The sequence below is a fragment of the Phyllostomus discolor genome, chromosome 13, assembly GCF_004126475.2.
Source record: "Phyllostomus discolor isolate MPI-MPIP mPhyDis1 chromosome 13, mPhyDis1.pri.v3, whole genome shotgun sequence".
Lineage (NCBI taxonomy): Eukaryota > Metazoa > Chordata > Mammalia > Chiroptera > Phyllostomidae > Phyllostomus > Phyllostomus discolor.
In genome coordinates this window covers 41,721,984-41,739,084 of record NC_040915.2, presented here as the reverse complement: position 1 = coordinate 41,739,084, position 17,101 = coordinate 41,721,984, and the positions used below count along the sequence as shown (strand labels likewise).

The 17,101-nt window shown below is 70.5% G+C and overlaps 1 protein-coding gene across 1 annotated transcript in view; it reads left to right on the top strand.

Moving 5' to 3' along the window:
* ADGRD1 (adhesion G protein-coupled receptor D1) overlaps positions 1-16,564 on the top strand; it is a 50,984-nt gene extending 34,420 nt beyond the window's left edge. Inside the window, exons 14-25 of the mRNA XM_036013649.1 lie at positions 444-517; positions 1,081-1,204; positions 4,468-4,571; positions 5,207-5,318; positions 5,952-6,105; positions 7,277-7,343; positions 7,470-7,536; positions 12,666-12,757; positions 14,221-14,347; positions 14,549-14,590; positions 15,574-15,666; positions 16,397-16,564. Coding sequence (XP_035869542.1) covers positions 444-517; positions 1,081-1,204; positions 4,468-4,571; positions 5,207-5,318; positions 5,952-6,105; positions 7,277-7,343; positions 7,470-7,536; positions 12,666-12,757; positions 14,221-14,347; positions 14,549-14,590; positions 15,574-15,666; positions 16,397-16,492 — 1,152 coding nt within the window. The 3' untranslated portion in view covers positions 16,493-16,564. The remainder of the gene's footprint in view (positions 1-443; positions 518-1,080; positions 1,205-4,467; positions 4,572-5,206; positions 5,319-5,951; positions 6,106-7,276; positions 7,344-7,469; positions 7,537-12,665; positions 12,758-14,220; positions 14,348-14,548; positions 14,591-15,573; positions 15,667-16,396) is intronic.
* The last annotated feature ends 537 nt before the right edge of the window (positions 16,565-17,101 follow it).

Below are 17,101 nucleotides of genomic sequence, written 5' to 3'. Positions count from 1 at the left end.
ACCGACCATCCGTCCTTCTGTCCCTCCATCCAGCGAGGGTGGAGCGGCCGCCTGCCGTGTGCCGGGCGCCAGGCCCTGGGGTGCAGCAGAGAGCGAGAGGGCCACAGGCTCTCCTCGCCCCTGAGACAGAGACGGGACCTGAACCAGTCGGCAGCCACGCCACAGGCCGCGTGGCACCCAGGGCCACGTGAACGTGGGTGGCGGGCCGGGGGGGAGAGCAGGTGCCCCTCCGAGGGACTCTCAAGGGGCAGCGACCCGGGACGGGAGGTCGTCTCGGGGAGAGAGCGTCCTGAGGGGCGGGCAGAGGCCGGGTGGCCGGAGCCCTGGCCCGTGCTGGCGCTCTCGGACCCCGGGGAGCCGAGAGGGAAGCCTGCGTGTTTGCGCACCCCCGACCTCGCCGCTGGGAGCCCGGCGTCACGGAGCCCGCCGTTCTCTCGTTCCAGACGGACAGGCAGCACCGCCAGGCCGCCAACGAGAGCAACCGCGTCTTCCTGTACTGCGCCTTCCTGGACTTCAGGTACCGCCCGCGGGGGCCGGAGGGCGGGGGCTGCGCCTGCATGCCAGGGGCCAGGCCCCCCGTGAGGAAGCAGACCCCCGCCCCGGAGATGAGTTCTCGGGCCGTCTTCTCAGTGACGCACGGACGTGGCGGCTGCTCACGGAGAACACGCCATGTGTTCCGTGCCTTAGACACGGTGACCTGCCACGTTCCGTGTTCCACCCGGTCGGTCCCCACCCGGGCACCGGTGTCTCCCGCCCTCTGTGTGGCCACTCCCCTGGGGACCCTGGGCGACTCCGTCCTCGGGCGTCCCCGTGCCCCAGCGGTCGCCGCGTGTCCCTGCCCGTGGGGCTCCGTCCGAGGCGCCCTGGGAGGGACGCTGGGCTGCCACGCGTCCTGCCTCCCTGGGCGTCAGCCCGGACGCCGTCCAAAGTGACTGTGGCAAAGCAGCCGGACCCCTTCCCTCTCCCGGAAGGAGCCCCCCACCCTGTCCCCCCGGCCCGACCACCCCGCCCCGTTCTGCCCGAGGCCGGGGCCCACGTGGCCCCCACCCACCACCTCACCATCTCACTGTCCGTCCGCAGCTCCGGGCAGGGCGTCTGGTCGAACGAGGGCTGTGTCCTGGCCAAAGGGACCCTGGGCCACTCCGTCTGCCTGTGCACGCACCTCACCAACTTCGCCATCCTCATGCAGGTGGTCCCGCTGGAGGTGAGAGCCCCGCCCCAAAGGGGCGCCCTTTCTGTGTGGGATTGGGGGCGGAGCCGGGGGCGTCAGCCTCGGGGGCCGTCAGCCTCCAGGGGCCGGCGGGAGGCTGCTGCTCAGGGACATCTGTGATCCGTGAGGCTCCGCCTCTTTGCAGAAATAATCTTGGCTCCGGGGGGCCCCAGGCAGACCCCCGAGGGGGGAGGCACGCCCACCGGCATCTCCAGTCTCGGGTCCCGGGCTGCCAGGGAGCCCAGCCGAGCGAGGTCCCCGACACTGGCCCGTGTCCAAGTGTCCGGGGTGGGCTCGGTGGGCTCGCCTACATTCAGGCACACGTGACCCCCCAAACCCCCCCTTCCCCCCCGTGGAAGCATTTTCTCTAAGGGGTTGCGTCTGGGGAGCAGCTTCTCCCGCGTGAGTGAGGGGCTGCCGTCCCCACCGTCACAGACGAGGGTTGGGGCACTTCTCCACGGCCACCGGGGGCTGAGCCTGGCCCCGAGCCCCTCCAGGTCCCTCAGCTGCACTGGCTCCCTCGACTGCATGCGTGGTCGGCGGGAGCGGGGGCAGGGCAGAGGGAGGGGGGAGGCTGCCCGTCCAGTGAGTTGAAAATCCCCAGTGAGACCCTCCAGGGCTGCGAACCTGTCACCGCTCCGCGGAGTGACCGGATTCAGACTGTCTGTGGGTGTCTAAACCGTGTCTACTCACTGCCAGGAAAGGTCGGCTCGAAAACAGCATGAAGTTATCCACGCTAAAGACAAACCTCCTCGTGAACCGTAGAAAAAAAATTGAAGGCAGCCGTCACCGTGACAGCAAATCCGTGCAGCGTTCGGGGAGCTGACGCTGACGGCCCTGAGCCCGCGTCTGCCCGAGCTCTGCCCCGGCCGCAGGGATGGGCGGGGCGGGGGGAGCGGTGACAGGGACACACAGGACCCGGGGTGGAGCCCATCACGCACGGACACCCCCCCCCCCGTGAGAGCCATGTCACAGAGCTGAGGGAGTCAGGAAGCCAGATAACGCGCGAGGGCAGCAGGTGCCGGAAGCGGCACAGCCTTGTCGGGGGGTGGGGCTGGGTAACCGAGACGCCGGGGATCGTCGTGGTGGAGCGTCTTGTGGATCCTGTTGTGGGCGCCGCGCCTCCGCGCTAACGGGGGTGGTCAGTCAGGAGACGACACGCACTCACTAGGGGTGGGCTGTGGCCACGCCCACTGACCTGGGGGGTTCCCAAGGCTGCGTTTCGTGAGAGGGCCCGTCAGGTGGGGGCGGGGGGGGGGATGACGATGGTCTGCCACGCTGCACACAGTGGGGACGGGGAAGGCGGTGGGGGCTGGGGGTCCCAAAGGCCACACAGTGTGGCCGCTCTTCTCTGGGTGGCTGGCCCCCTCGCCCGCCCCAGCTCCTCCGGCGGGCTCACGACAGCCTTCCCGGTGGCAGGAGCACTTGGCCAGGACCGCGAAAGCCCCCCGGGCCCCAGGCGTAGAGTGCGGAGCCTGGGGCGGGCCCGGCAGCCGGGAAGGGGCCGGCCGGTGAGACCCAGTCCCGAGCCGCGGTCCGGAGGCCAACCTTGGCCAGTGGGCATGTTCCGTTCTGCCCACAGAGGCTCAAACAACAGCCCTGGGGCTATTTCAAGACTCAGATACATGACCTAAAATTTTGGATTTCTGATTTCCCTTTTTTTTTTTTTTTAATTAAATGAAGTTGTGAGCTTCCTCATCTGCCTGAGCAGCCACCGCCCCCTGCTGGCAGGGCCTGGTCCCCACGGCCCTCCTCACCCCCCCCCCCCCCCGGAGGTGACGTGTTCCCGTGTGCGTTGTTGTTCTGTCCCCGGGGGGCGGCAGGGTGTCCCCCGTCTCTTCTGGGGAGGAGACATGTGCCCCGAGGAGGACTCTTGCTGGAACAGGGGAGGAGGAAGACCCCTCTCTGCGGAGGGACGGTCCCCTCGTCTGTGCACCTGCACGGCCCAGCCGGCCTCCGGGGTCACGGGCCGTGCCTGCCGGGCAGCGCCGGGGCCTGTGGGCTCCAACCCAGAGGACCCCCGTCCCGGAGCCAACCCGGCTCTTCCCGGCATTTCCAGGCCCAGCGGGGCGGGGAGAGGAAGCCCACCACTGGGGCGAGCATGCCTCCAGGGCCACCCCGCTGCCTGCCGTGTCCAGTCTGACCCCTCCCTGGTCACGGGGCCCGGCTGCCAGCCCAGCACCACGGCCCCAGCACCGCGGCCCCAGCACCACGGCCCCAGAGTCCCACTGGCGTTGGGGCCGGGGGCAGTGTGCAGCACGCAGGGGCCAGACCTCCTCCAGGGTCCCCTCGAGCTCGAGGGTCACTCGCTGAAGCAGCTCCCGAGGGGCACCCACTGTGCGCAGCTCCGCTCCCTGACCGGGGCGCTGGCTCTGCTCCTGCAGACACTCGGGGTCCCTCCCCGACACCCTGGCCTTGCACAGGGGCCTTGGCTCCCTGTCTGTGACGCGGGTGGACCCCTCCCCCTGGGGCGGCGGGGGGGGGGGGAGGTCAGACACCTCCCAGCCCATGCAGCGCCCCCGCCAGACAGCTCCCCTGTGTGCACCCCTGCAGCTTCACCATCCCCCCCGAACCGTCCCTGGACAGACTCCCGGCTCTTTGAAAAGCGGGGACCCCTGACGCCTCCTTTGTGGCTCTGCACCCACTAACACACCCAGGTGTTCGACAGGGTCTGTTCCGGGAGGACGGGGCGTTAGCGAAGGTCTGCCCTGCGCTCGCACACAGTGCACCTGCGTCCCCGCTCGGCCGTGGGCACGTCGTCACACGTGCGCCGTCACCGGCCCCTCACGGTGCCGACTGGGTCCCGTGTCCGGGTCCTCGGCTAGGCCTGGCCGCCTGGGACTGAGCCTGTGGCCCCCGGGTCCGGCTCTGCAGCAAACCCAGCGCCCCCGGCCGGCTGTGGACCCTGCGGTGCAGTCGAGGGGCAGGGGCGGGCGCTCCTGCCGGGAGGGTCCAGCAGTGGCAGGGTAGAGGCTGGGTGGGGGCGGGGGGTGGGGTCTGAGGCGTGCTGGGGCCGTTCGGGGCATTCGAAATGCACAAAACCCAGCGCTGACCCCGCAGGGTGGGACCTCTCTCGGTGGCAACAACGGGACATTCTGGGGGAGAAGCAGGACTAAGGGGGGTCGTGGCGCATTCACGCCAGGACAGTGGCTGCCGTGCTCAGCTGTGCGCTGGCCGGGCTGCAGCCACAGGGACCTTTGGGGCCTGACCCTGCGCCCGGCTGGCCCGCCGACCCCTGGGCTCTGCTCTCCCCACAGCTCACGCGCGGACACCAGGTGGCGCTCTCGTCCATCAGTTACGTCGGCTGCTCCCTGTCCGTGCTCTGCCTGGCGGTCACGCTGGTCACCTTCGCCATGCTCTCGTGAGTCACCTCCCGCTCGCCCGGCCCCCGGGCCCCCGGGAGGTCGGGCACTCTGTGTACCGTGAACGCTCCCCTCCCCCTTTGGTCCCCTGAGCTGGCAAACGCCCAGACCCTGAATGTCGGAGCCAGGGGGCTGCTCCGGGTCACTGCTCCTGCCGAGACCTGGGGTGCAGGGAGTGGGCTGTGGGGTGCTGGGGAGACAGGGGAGACCTGGGGCCTGTGGGACGGGAGGGCACTGGCTTTAGCGAAGCCGGAAACTTCTGGAACAGTCCCCCAGGTGACTGGCCAGGTGAGAGTCAGAACTGGCACCCCCACCCTCGCCCCCTGCAAAGACATCAAACTGGCCACCACTTGTGGGGGCGGAGAAGCGAAATGGGGGTGTGCCTCGGGGCGGACCCTGCAGCCACAGACCCCAGGCCCGCCGTGTGTCACTCACGCCTGGGGTCACCCCCACCTGGGGGCAGGCTGCCGGGTGCCCAGGAACTGGAAGGTGCTGGCTCGGGCAGGGCTGTGCCGGCCTCAGGAGCCGCCGAGGGCCCAGGGCCAGGAGCGGCCGCACCCGGCCCGGCTCCCCAGGGGCCTCTCGGCGTCTGCGGGGGGCTCACCGTGCCCTCTGCCCTCTGCCCTCGGCCCAGCTCCGTCAGCGCCATCCGGAACCAGCGCTACCACATCCACGCCAACCTGTCCTTCGCCGTGCTGGTGGCCCAGGTCCTGCTGCTCGTCAGCTTCCAGTGCCAGCCAGGCACGGTGAGCGGCCCTCTGTCCCCCCTCTGTCACCCCCTGACGTCATGGGGGGGCGCTTGCTGCCGGCCACCCCTCTTCCACTGAGAGTTCAGGCGCTGCCCAGGAGCCAGGCCGCTGCGCGGCCGGGGAGACAGCAGGTGACACGCAGGCCGGTTCCTGGGCTCAGACCCCTGGTGGCTGGCCGACACCTTCCCAAGGACAGACAGCCGCTCCGGGCTCCCGGGGCGCGGGCCGCTCACAGGGCCTCTTCCTCCGTCCCCGAGCCCCTGCCCTTCCCACCGGCCTCCCCACAGGGGCAGGGTGGCTGCTGAAGCTCCGGGCTCCTGGCCTCGAGTCTGGGGGCAGGAGGGACACCTTGCTCCCTGGTGGCTCCACCCGCCCTGGACCCGTGGGTCCTGAGCCAATCCTCTCAGAGGAGGGGGTGTGTGCTGATTGTCGGGTCTGATTCCCACACCCTCCACCGAGCACTGTGCCTGGGAGGGAGCGCGGGGCCGGGACTGGTTGCCCGTGAGTCACGGGCCCCATCCAGGTCGGCCCGGAACAGGAGCCAGGCCTCCCGGGAAGACGCCCTGGAAGCGGCTGCTGGGGGCGGGGCCCACAGGAAGCGCCCGGAGAGAGCCCTCCCTGTGCCCCCAGGTCCCCTGCCGGGTGCTGGCTGTGCTCCTGCACTTCTTCTTCCTCGGCGCCTTCGCCTGGATGCTGGTGGAGGGCCTGCACCTCTACAGCATGGTGGTCAAGGTCTTCGGCTCGGAGGACAGCAAGCTCCGCTACTACTACGGGATAGGCTGGGGTAGGCGCGGGTGGGCCGGGGTGGGTGGGGTGGGGTGGGGGTGGGTGGGCTGGGGTAGGTGCGGGCGGGGTGGGTGGGGGTGGGTGGGCTTGGGCTGGGGCGGGTGGGCTGGGGTAGGTGCGGGTGAGCTGGGGTGGGTGGGGTGGGTGGGGTGGGGGTGGGTGGGCTCGGGCTGGGGCGGGTCTCCTCCCCACCTCGCACCTCGAGAAGCGAGATGAAGGGAACCCTGCCGTCCAAACAAAAGCACATGTGCCAGCAGCACCCCCGACTGACTTTGGCGAACTTCGAGAAGATTGATTTTATCGGTTTCAGTTATTTTCTTGACTTTTCTATTATCTACTTTGTCTGTTTCTGCCGTGGTCTTCGTTACTCCTTCCCTGCCTCCTGCCTGTGGTCTCGTGGGCTCCCCTCCCTCCAGCGCGGTCGTGAGGGCGTGGGGTCGTGACCCGAGACCGCCCTCTGTTGGTGGGACGGGCGTTTGCAGCTCTCGGCCCCTCCGCGCACTCGCCTGCACCCTGCGGGCCGGGCGCCCGGGGGTGGGGGGGTTCGTTCCCACTCCTCCGACCGTGTTTTCCAGCTTGCTTCTGGGTTCCCTTCCCGACTCGCCGGGGTGGGGTGGTGGTCAGCTCCCACGAGCCTTTCACCGTGTTGTTTCCCCCGTGACTGACGTCCGGCCGCCCGTGAGCGAGCGGTCGCCGCGGGAGCACCCCTGGGCTCGGAGGGCGGGGGCTGGAACTGGGGGGGCCGCAGAGGCTCAGGAGAGGGGGGGCAGTCAGTGTGCGCCCGGCGTCCCCGCGGAGAGCAGGCCCCCCGGGAGGCCCTCAGGAGCTGCAGCGGCCCCCCGGGGTGTCCAGGCCGGAGCCGCAGCCAGGGGCGTTGCCGGCAAGGGCAGCTCTGCCTCGGCACAGGCCGCGCTCACGCGCAGACGCCACGCCAGACACCGCGCGTGTGGCAGAGGTCCCCCGTGACGGGAGCGGTCCCCCTCCTGGCCCGGCCGGTGCGCCTCCATGTGTGCGCCCCCCCCCCCCCCCCCCTCTCAGACTGCAGGCCCCTGAGGACCAGCCGCTCTGTGTCCACGCTCAGCGTGTGGTTGCGTGTGCGTGTCGGGTGAGCCACGCACAGCCAAGGGAATGAGCAAGCTGACACGGGTCCCACGCTCACCCCCCCCCAGGTCTCCCTCTTCTGATCTGTGTCATCTCGGTGTCCTGCGCCGTGGACAGTTACGGGACCAGGAACAAGTGAGTGCGGCCCGAGTGTGGCGGGGCGGTGCCCGGGCTGGCCCTGGGCCGTCCCGTCCCGGCTGCTCCCCGGGGCGGAGGGGCCGGGGCCGGGCTGTCGGGGTGACGTCCCTCTTCCCTCCACAGCTGCTGGCTGTCGCTGCAGAGTGGCGCCATCTGGGCCTTCGTGGCCCCCGCCCTGCTCGTCATCGTGGTAGGTCCCGCCCTCTGGGGCCCAGGCTTGGGGGGACGGCATGGGTGGCAGGGCCTGGGGGGCCCTGCAGTTCCCAAAGCCCAGGGAACCCGTCCCTGCGACGGCTCCCACCCGGTGAGTGTCGCTCCTGTCCCCTCGTGGGGGCATGGCCCCAACTCTCATTTCCCCAAACCACAGGCAGGGAGATGGGGCACGTCTGCGGGGTCCAGGTGAAGCCACGAGTGTGAGTGGGAGCCACACGGGCCCACGGGCTCCGGCCCCCCGTGGTTCTCACCACGCTCTGTCGTGGTCAGGGAGCTGCGGGGCCGGGGCCATGGCAGGTAGGGCCAGCGAGGGCCTCCGAACCACACACTGTAGTGGGGACCCTTGTGGCTCTGGGGACAGGAGACCCCACTCGGGGTTGAACAGAAAGGGGTCTCTAAGTCCATGGTCAGGGGCACTTGCCAGGCCTGGGGGGACCAGGGGCCAGACGAGCCCCCGCCTGTGTCTCGGTCTCCCCGCCTCACGGATGCTGTCCTGCGAGCTGGCCCCTTTCTCCAATGGGCTGTTCCCGTGCCAGTGACCAGCCCCGGGGTCACGTGAAATCCTGGTAACAACTCCACGGGGAGAGAGGCCTTGGTTATTCTCTCAATGGGGCCAGGACCCCGGAGCACGGGCGCCTTGCCCCCCCCCAGGCCAGGACACAGCCTCTGAGCTGCCGCCTCTGAGGGGTGTGGGTCCCCCCCAGGCAAGGGAGCAATGCCGACAGGTGTGGGGGGGCGCCTCCCCGTCTCACGGCGCCTTCAGGGGGGCCCTCGTCCGGGCCGCACTGAGTCTGCTGCCCCCACACCTGTCCCCCGCCAGGCGACGGGCGCTGGAGGGTCCAAGGACAGTGGGTTGCTTCCTTGGTGACATGTGGCCCTGCCGGGCTCCTGGGCCCTCCGCAGCCACAGTGTCGTTCCTGGACAACAGGGCCGGCGGTGCTCCCAGCCCTAGGGCCCGTGGGGGCCCGTCGGGTGCTGCGTGGGGTCCCAGTCGAGCCCTGATGGGGGGCGACAGGGAGATGAGGCTGTGTGGACAGGGGCCGTGTCCCCCCACGCCGCCCCCGCCCACCCTGCTGTGCCCGGTGCTGCCCTGGGCAGGCGGGGAGGACGCTGGGGGTCTGGCCTGCAGGCCACCGGGGGGCGGGGCAGTGAGGTCAGGTCCGCCCCCAGGGAGCCCCACTCCTGCCCGGTCCGTCTCTGCACCTGCCGGCTTCTGGCCCTGCCTGGGTGCTGTCTGTCTTTGTCACCAACAGTCAGAATCGTGTCCCTGTGCCACCTCTGCGAGTGAGGGGCTCACAGCCCCCTCTGTGAAGGAGAGGCCTTCCAGGAAGGGCTCCGGTGGGGACAGGGACGGGGCCGTGGCCGGAGAGTGTCCGTCCTTTGTGTCGGCGAAGAGCTGAGAACAGTGTCCTTCAGTTCATCGTGCTCAGCGGGGAGGCAGCGCGTTGCCGTGGTGATGTGTCACTGAGCTTTCAAACCCAGGGCTGTCCCCTGTCCCCAGGGCTGCCCGAGGGAAGTTCATCTGCAGTCACTTTGTCACCAGCCTTTTCAGGATGACAGGGCTCCCCGCCGGAGATCCTGGGCCCCCCCCTCCGCTCTCTGGGCTGGCGGAGCCCTCCCGCCTCCCGCCAAAACGGAGCCGATTCCTGCCCCGGAGGCCGGTCTCCGGCAGTGAATCCAGGCCTGGCCACTGGGGAGGGAGGTCTGTGGACGAATGATGACGATTTTCAGGGGGAAGTGTATTCGGAAGTCCACGCCCCTGGCCCGCCCCCACCCGCTGTGCCCACCCGCCCCCTCTGATCTGCAGCCCCGGGCAGGTCGGCCCCTCCCAGGCGTTCCCACTGATCTGAGCTTCCCTCCAGTGTCGGTCAGCGCCGGCCCAGGGGCCACCTGCCCAGATCCCACCCCACCCACCTCAGTGTGCAGTCCGGTCCCAGGAGCCCAGCATCGCCCCCGAGCCCTCCAAGCTTGCTGGGGCCCTGCTGTCGTTCCCGAGGGGGCACGACCTCCAGACCCACGCCCGGCCTGGTCCTCAAGGTCAGGCTCCCAGGTAGTTTCACCCTGGAGGCGGCCTGAGGTCCGCATCGCTCCCCGGGAAAACTGGACATTGTGGGGCAGCAGGGAGGGCAGAGGGGGCTGCGAAGGGGGTGCGGTGGGCTTGTCGTCAGGTGTGACGGTCCGCTAACTGTGGCCTGGGGTGGCCCACCGCCCACTTTTGTGGGTGGGGTTTTCCTGGCCTACAGCCCGTGTGTAGGACGGACCGGCCTGCAAAGCCGAGAATGCTCGCCGCCTCAGCTCTGATGGGAAGCGTGCGTGGGCCCCAGGTCCGAGGGGTGCCGTGGGGGGTCCTAAGACCCTCACCACTCCCACTCTGTCAGGCCTCGCTGTGGGGGCAGGGGGCGCCCCCTTCCCCTCAGAGGGCCTTCGGCGGAACCCTCCGGAGCCCGGCCCCCATTCCCTGGAGTCCTCTGCCCGCTCTCCGAGGTGCAGCAAGACGCAGAGTCGCAGCCACCCGGGCCCCATCCGTGTCCGGGGTCTGAGGCGTGTGCGTGTTCACGCGCCTCGCATGCCGGCACTTTCTGGGGGAGCGCGTGCACCGTGGGCGTGGGCGCTGTGTGTCCTGCCAGGGTTCGTCCCGAAGGGTCACTGGGGGCCCTGCCGGGTTCGTCCCGAAGGGTCACAGGCCTGCCAGGCCTGGAGCAGAGCCCCTTCTGGTAACAACCCTCCCTGCCACCTCCCACCAAGTGCACACCCACCCACCAGCTGCCCCTTCAGGACCTGCTCTCCCCCGTCAGGAAGGGTGAGCGTCATTCCCTGGGGCACTCCAGTCAGGCCAGAGGCGTCCATGCCCTGGGACCCGCAGGTATGACCGGAGCCTCCCAGTCCGGGCCCCCGAGGGCAGGGACCCCGTGGGCGGCCCTCCTCACGCCTGAGCAGAAGTCAGGGCGTCTGTGTCCGTGTACAGTTGCGTGGATACAGAGAGTCACAGACCCGAGACACAGGTACAGTCGCAGACTCGCGGACACAGTTGCGTAGACGTGGGTACAATCACACGGGTGTGGAGGGTTACGCTCACTTGGGCGCAGACACAGTCACGCGGATAGAAACAGTTGCAGGCGCAGACCCCTGGGTGCAGGGACCCGCACGGACACAGGTGCAGGTGCAGGTGCAGGTGCAGGCTCTCGCAGACGCGGTCGTGCAGGTAGAAACAGAGTTGCAGGCTCGTGGGTGCAGGGACCAGCGGGACCCAGAGGCGGTTACGGTTGCAGATGCAGGTGCACAGATGGACACGGGGGCACCTGCACCCCGCGGTGCCCTCTGCAGGGGTGGGCGTCTGCTCGCGGCTCTTGCACTGTGAAACGCGGCTGTGCGCCTCGACGATTCTCCCAAATGAACGTGCATAGCCTTGAGTCGGCCGAGACACAGCGCGCTCCGAACCCCCGTCATTCCCTCTCTCGCCCCAGGCACCCCCCAGGACCTGGGGTGCATGCCCCCCGCTTTCTGCTTTGCTGAAACGCAGCTGGAGCGATGCCCCCCGCAGGCAGACGTCACCCCTCGGCGCCTATCTCCGGTGGCTCCCTGGCTGGCCTCACGTGGAGGTGCCCAGCTGATGACGTAACCAGGTTCACGTGCCGCGAGCCCCACCCCGGCCTCGCCCGCCTGCGGCCACCCACAAAGCCAGATGCAGGCCATGCGGTGAGGGGCCAGGTCTGCTTCCGGGTGTTTCCGTGAGATCCCAGGCTGGTCCTTCACGCAGGCGCCGGCCCCCTCCGAGCCTCGCGCTGATGGGGGTCAGAGGTTGTAGCCGTGCTGCACACGGTGCCGCAGCGGATGTGATTGTCCCGCTAACGAGGGGGCGTGTGCGTGCAGGTGCAGCCACACGGGCCCAGGCTGGGGGGGTGGGGGGGTACCAAGCACACCGGTGGGGCCGGAGAGACAGGGACCAGATGAGTGCCAACAGCCGGTGACGGGAGCGGCTCGACCGTTACCCGGACCCTTCCGACCGGGTCCTGGGGGGCCAGCACGTGACACGGGACCTGGAGGCCGATTAACCGCTTGCAGTGCCGCTGTGCTTGTAAAACGCTTGGCCCCACACCGATCGCCGGTCAGTGAGCACCCCCCGGCCCCCCGCCGCCCCCGTGCAGGTGTCAGCAGCAGCCTGTGTGCGCCGACTCCTCACCGGGAGCCCTGAGGAGCCGGGGCGGCTGCGCTCCCCCGCACCCAGCAGCGGGGGGTGGCGATGAGCCCTCTGGGTGCGGCTCATCGGATGCGGCTGCGACTTTCACGGGGAGAAGGGTTTATGTAATTTCCCTTTCAATTCACGGTGGTTCCAAGCGGAAATTGAGTCAGGTCGCTGGGTTTGGATTCCGGCGCTCGTGGCCAAACGTCCGGGAGAAAACGCTGTCCACACGCGTGAGCAGTCCCCGCCCGTGTGTCTCTCTCAGCTGCCGGTTTGCCGCCGCCCGCGAGCAGGCCGGCCTGGGGCTTGGCGGGGACGGGGGCACCCGCCCACCGCGCTGGGCCCCTCGGCGCCATCTGCTGCGCCGTGTCCCTGGAGCCCCGGGAGGGCTCTCTGCCCACATCCCACCCTGAGTGGGCGGCCACGCGGCCCCCGCTCTGCGGCCTGCTGGTGGGCGTCCAGGTGGCTCCCCATCTGCCGCTGCAGGCCAGGCCTGGGCGCCCGCCGGTGCGCGAGGACCCGGGAATCTTGCGGGAGGAGGCGGGGCCGGCAGGCGGGGCAGCGTGCTCTCCCAGAATGCACAGCAGCCGTGGGTGGACGACGCCCGTGGAGACCAAGCCGTGACCGGCCCCGCGCCCCAGGGGTCACACGGCTGGGGGACTGGGTCAGGGCCCCGGGGGCCAGGACACGTGCTGGCGCCTCCTCAGGGGCCTCCTCGCCCTCTCAGTGGTCAGCGAGCTCGACAGTCACTGCTTTCTGTCACCGAGGGGGGGACGAGGTTCGGGGGGCGTGTGTCCGCTCCCCGGGGTGACGTGGTGCCCCCAGGGGGCAGGGGCTCGGGGGCGCGGGCGGCACCCCTGCTGAGCGGCACCTGCTGGCCGGGGCTCCGGCCGCCGCTCCAGCCCCCTCCCCCCGTCCGCCCGCAGGTCAACGTGGGCATCCTCGCCGCGGTGACCAGGGTCATCTCGCAGATCAGCGCCGACAACTACAAGGTGCACGGGGACCCCAGTGCCTTCAAGTGAGTGGCCCCTGGGCCGCCTCGGGGCCCCGCCTGCAGGGGGTGGCTCAGGCGGCAGGAGGGCGGGGCGGGCCACCCCCTGTGTCCTCACCGTCTCCCCGGGGCAGCTCAGGGCCGGCGTCCTCGCCTGGCTCCTTATTCGGGCCCCTCCCCCAGCCTCGGCGCCCCACGGCGGAAGAGGGGTCCTCTGGGCGTCCCCGGGTGGGCTCACGAGGAGGAACCCAGAGCCCCCGTGCCCAGGGCAGTGCCGCCTCCACCCCTGCTGTCCTGTCCGCGGGGACCGTGGGACGTGCACCACCCCGAACGCCTCGCCTCCCGTGTCTGGGGGGGGGGGGGGGGGTGACCGCAGACGTCTCACGGGGCCGCCCCACGGGGGGACGCCCTGGGAGAGCGGCCCCCGGTGGGCTCGGGGCCGGGCCGTTGGAGGAGGGGCAGGTGCCAGGGAGGGACCCCCATGTGCTACGGTCAGGCGACAGAAAGCCCGGCCCAAACTGGCCAAAGAAAAGGGGGGCTGGTCCCCGGTGCCAGGACGCCCGGGGCGCGAGAGGACGGCTGGACGCAGGGACCAGACGACCCCACCTGCACCCAGGGCCCCCGCGCCCCTCGGCTCTGCGGCCTCGGGCCCCTCCCTGCTCAGAGGCGGCGGCCCGCCTCCTGGAGACAGAGTGGCCGCTGCCGGGGGCAGGCCCTCGGGAAAGTGCGCCCCTCCCCCCCGAGTCCCTGGACTCGGTCACACCGTCCACCTGGACTCCCGGTGCGGCCAGCCACCCGCCCACCGGACCGCAGGCTGGGAGTGGGGGGGTGGCTCCTCCCGGGGATGTGGCGGCCGGCCCCGCGGGGGCTACTCCAGCTGCGGTCGATCGTTTCCGACCTGGGGGGAAGACAGGGATGTGTCAACAGCAAATCGATGAGGCAATTATTCTGTGATGGATCCCAAACCCTGGGAGTCAAAGTGACAGGTGGCTCCAGCCTCCTGGGCACGTCAGCCGCTGGACGCCGCGGGAGGCCGTGCCCTGGGGCGGGAGAGGCCCCCGGGGCAGGGGTCGGACCCCTCGCTCTTCCGTGGCAGCGGTGTGAATGGGGCTGGCCCGGGAGGCCAGCCTGTCCCCAGCCCCGTCTCTCCCTCCTGCCACTTTGGTCCCCTGGTCCCGCCCCTTGCTGGCGCCCCCTGCTGTCCGAGCCGTGCCCATGGGCCCAGCACCCAGTGCCCCTGACGGCCACGTGCCTGCTCCTCGCCGGCTCCCGCCCCTGCGGGCACCTCTCCGGGTGCAGGTGGGGGCCCCCGAGGAGCGGCCGTGGGTGGCACTTGTCACCACGCCCCCTGTCCCGCTCGGAGCGGCTCGGGGCGCCATCCTCCCGGGAGCGTCCGGCTGCGTCCCCGGCCTCTCGAGACCCGGGCCTGTCCGCACGTCCGTCCCTCACGCGCGCTGGATCGCTCAGCGTCGTCCCCGCCTCTGGTGCAGGCTGACCGCCAAGGCCGTGGCCGTGCTGCTGCCCATCCTGGGCACCTCGTGGGTCTTCGGCGTGCTGGCCGTCAACCACCAGACGGTGGCCTTCCAGTACATCTTCGCCGTCCTCAACTCCCTGCAGGTGGGCGCCTGGGGGGGGGGGCTGCAGGGGGGCGAGCCGGGGAGGGGCCCTCTCGGGGCCACACACCACCTGCCGGCCGGTAGCGTGGGGGTGTCCCTGAGCCGACGGCACGCCCGGCCAGAGCTGCCCATGTGGACCCTGGGGGGCGCCTTCCTGACAGAACTCAGGGGTCCTAATGCTGCCCCCGCTCCTCCTCCTCAGGGCTTCTTCATCTTCCTCTTCCACTGCCTCCTGAACTCAGAGGTACGTCTGTCTGGGGGGCGGGTGACCTCCCTGAACCGGCGCAGGGTGTGGGCAGAGCTGCCCGGCCAGGCTGCTGTGGGGACAAGTCGGGGCCCCCCGGGCCGCTCTCCGCCAGCCCCCTCCCTCCCTTCCTGTTGCTAAGCAACCTCCAAGCCTCCTCTTGCACGGAAGTCCTGCAGGGACCGAGGGTTGTGCGGGGGAGGGGGGGGGAGGCAGGAGAGAGGAGACTGGGGGTCCCAGGGGGGACTCTGAGGTGTCCATGTGCTCCCGAGCCCCCAGAGCCCTCGGAAACCGTCCCGACAGCAGGGATTGGTCCAGGGACCCTCGTCATTCTCGGTGCTGTTGGGGGCAGGGCACCTGCTCTGGACTTGGCCCTGGGGAGGGCAGGGCCTGCTCCAGCCCCCCGGCAGGGGGGGTTCACCCTGAAACAGCTCGGCCTGGTCCTCCTGAGCATCTGGTCCGTGGTCGTGGGGCACTGTCTCGGGGGATGTGTGGGAGGTGACGCGTGGGAACAGGGCAGATGCAACCCCCCCCCAGGCCTTTTCAGTGGAGACAGTCGGATGGGGAGGGGGTGCAGGGTGGCGGGACGGGCAGGGGGTGTGGCTGAGAAGGCCGGCGGCCGGTGGAAGGGGTCCTGTGACCTCAGAGAACAGGGAGCAGCCCGGGCTGGGCCACGACGGCGGCCCACACCGGTGTCGGTGTGTCCGCTCCTCCTGTCACTGCCCCTGTCACGCCCCCCGTCACCGCCCCCACGCGGCTCACAGGGGCCGTGTGCCCCACCCCTGTCCAGATTGAGAGGGACCAGGCCCAGCCCCTTGTCCCCCCGGGGAGCCAGCCACACGGGGGCCGCAGCCGCAGCCTCCGGTCCTTCCCCTGCCCCCCGGTCCTGGGGGCTCACGCCGGAACGGCGCCCAGAGGCCGCCGCGCTGCACGGGGCCAGCCTCCGCTGGAGGCAGCTCTGATGCCGCGTTCTGCCCTCCAAGGTGAGGGCCGCCCTCAAGCACAAGACCAAGGTCTGGTCCCTGAGCAGCAGCTGCGGCCGCAGCGCCCTCCCGAAGCCCTTCGGCTCCGACGTGGTGAGTGCGGGCTCCGCCCACCGGCTGCCGGGGGTCAGTGCTGGCTGTCCTTGCTTGGCCCCCCCCGCCAGGCCTTGGCCTGGGGGCCGCACGCACCCTGGGCCGGGGCTGCACCCCCCTTGGCCCTGTCTCCTGCTCCCGCCCGGGGTCAGCGCTTGTCGCACCGACTGGGGGTGGAAAGATGTGCAGGTCGACTGACCCGGACGCAGGCGTCTGACACGCTGGTGGGGTCCTGTGGGCACGGGGAAGGGGGGGGGTACAGCAGGCACACCGGCCCCGGGGCCTTCCTCCGTGCCCAGTGCCCCCGACCCTGCCCGGGGTGTTAACACCACGGGGCTGGGACCTGGCGGCTTTGTTCACGGCCGAGATCCCGTAGCCAGCACCGGTCACGGGGCATGTGGGCGAGCATGCAGATGGACAGACAGAGGGGGACAGAGTGGAGGGAAGGAGGGAGGGAGAGATCAGTGAGCGAGTGAGTGAAGGGACGGGTGCATGGGTGGGTGGGTGGGTGGACAGACGGTGCGTGAGCGAGGGAATGGGCACCGGAACTGGCGAGGAAGGTGGGGGAAGGGCGCCCTCGCCAGCTCAAGACCCTCGTTCTGGGAGCTGGGAGCCCCGCAGGGAGGACCCTCGTGCAGCGCTCTGCCCCCAGGCCGGCTTTCCCCACCCACTGGGGCCGGAGCTCGTCTGGGTCCAGCGTCCTCACCCCTCTCCCCTCTGTGGTTCGCAGATGAACGGGACCCGGCCGGGCACAGCCTCCTCCAAGCTCAGCCCCTGGGACAAGAGCAGCCACTCGGCCCACCGCGTGGACCTGTCGCCTGTATGAGCGGAGGCCCCGCTCGGCCCGCAGCCCGGCCCGCAGCCCGGCCCACAGCCCCGGCGGACCCCGGCCCGCGTCCCCCCGCAGGCTGAGCGCTTCTCCGTTTGGCTGCACAGGCCGCCCCACTTCACGGCCCACAGTGGGCCTGGGGCCATGAGAGCCTGGGACCCTGGGGCAAGGAAGGAGGAGCGTGTCCCCTGCCGCCGGCACCCAGCGGTGGGCTCCCGGAAGCCAGGCCCCAGGCCGAGCGCCCGCCTCTCTGACGCCGCGGCCCGCCCCTCCTGCGTCCTGACGCTTCAGACTCAAAGTCGGCCTCCAACTACCCCCTTTCCCGCACCTGAGCCTTCTGTCCACCGTGGGCGCCAGCCAGGGCCCCGGCCGGTGTTCCGTGGGGCCGGACTCCCCTCAAGAGTCTCACCACACACAAACGCTTTTCCACGTCTGACACGCAGACCACCTCGGGGTGGGGGGGCAGCACACTGCCGTCCCGGTCACTGCAAAGCCTCCCCGCCGCCCGTCCATCCAGTGGCTCCGGGGTCGGTGCCAGGCGCCGCAGCTTCCGAGCTGGTGTTGATGTGTGGGCTCCGCCCCCCCCCCCCCCCCCAGCCTCGGAAC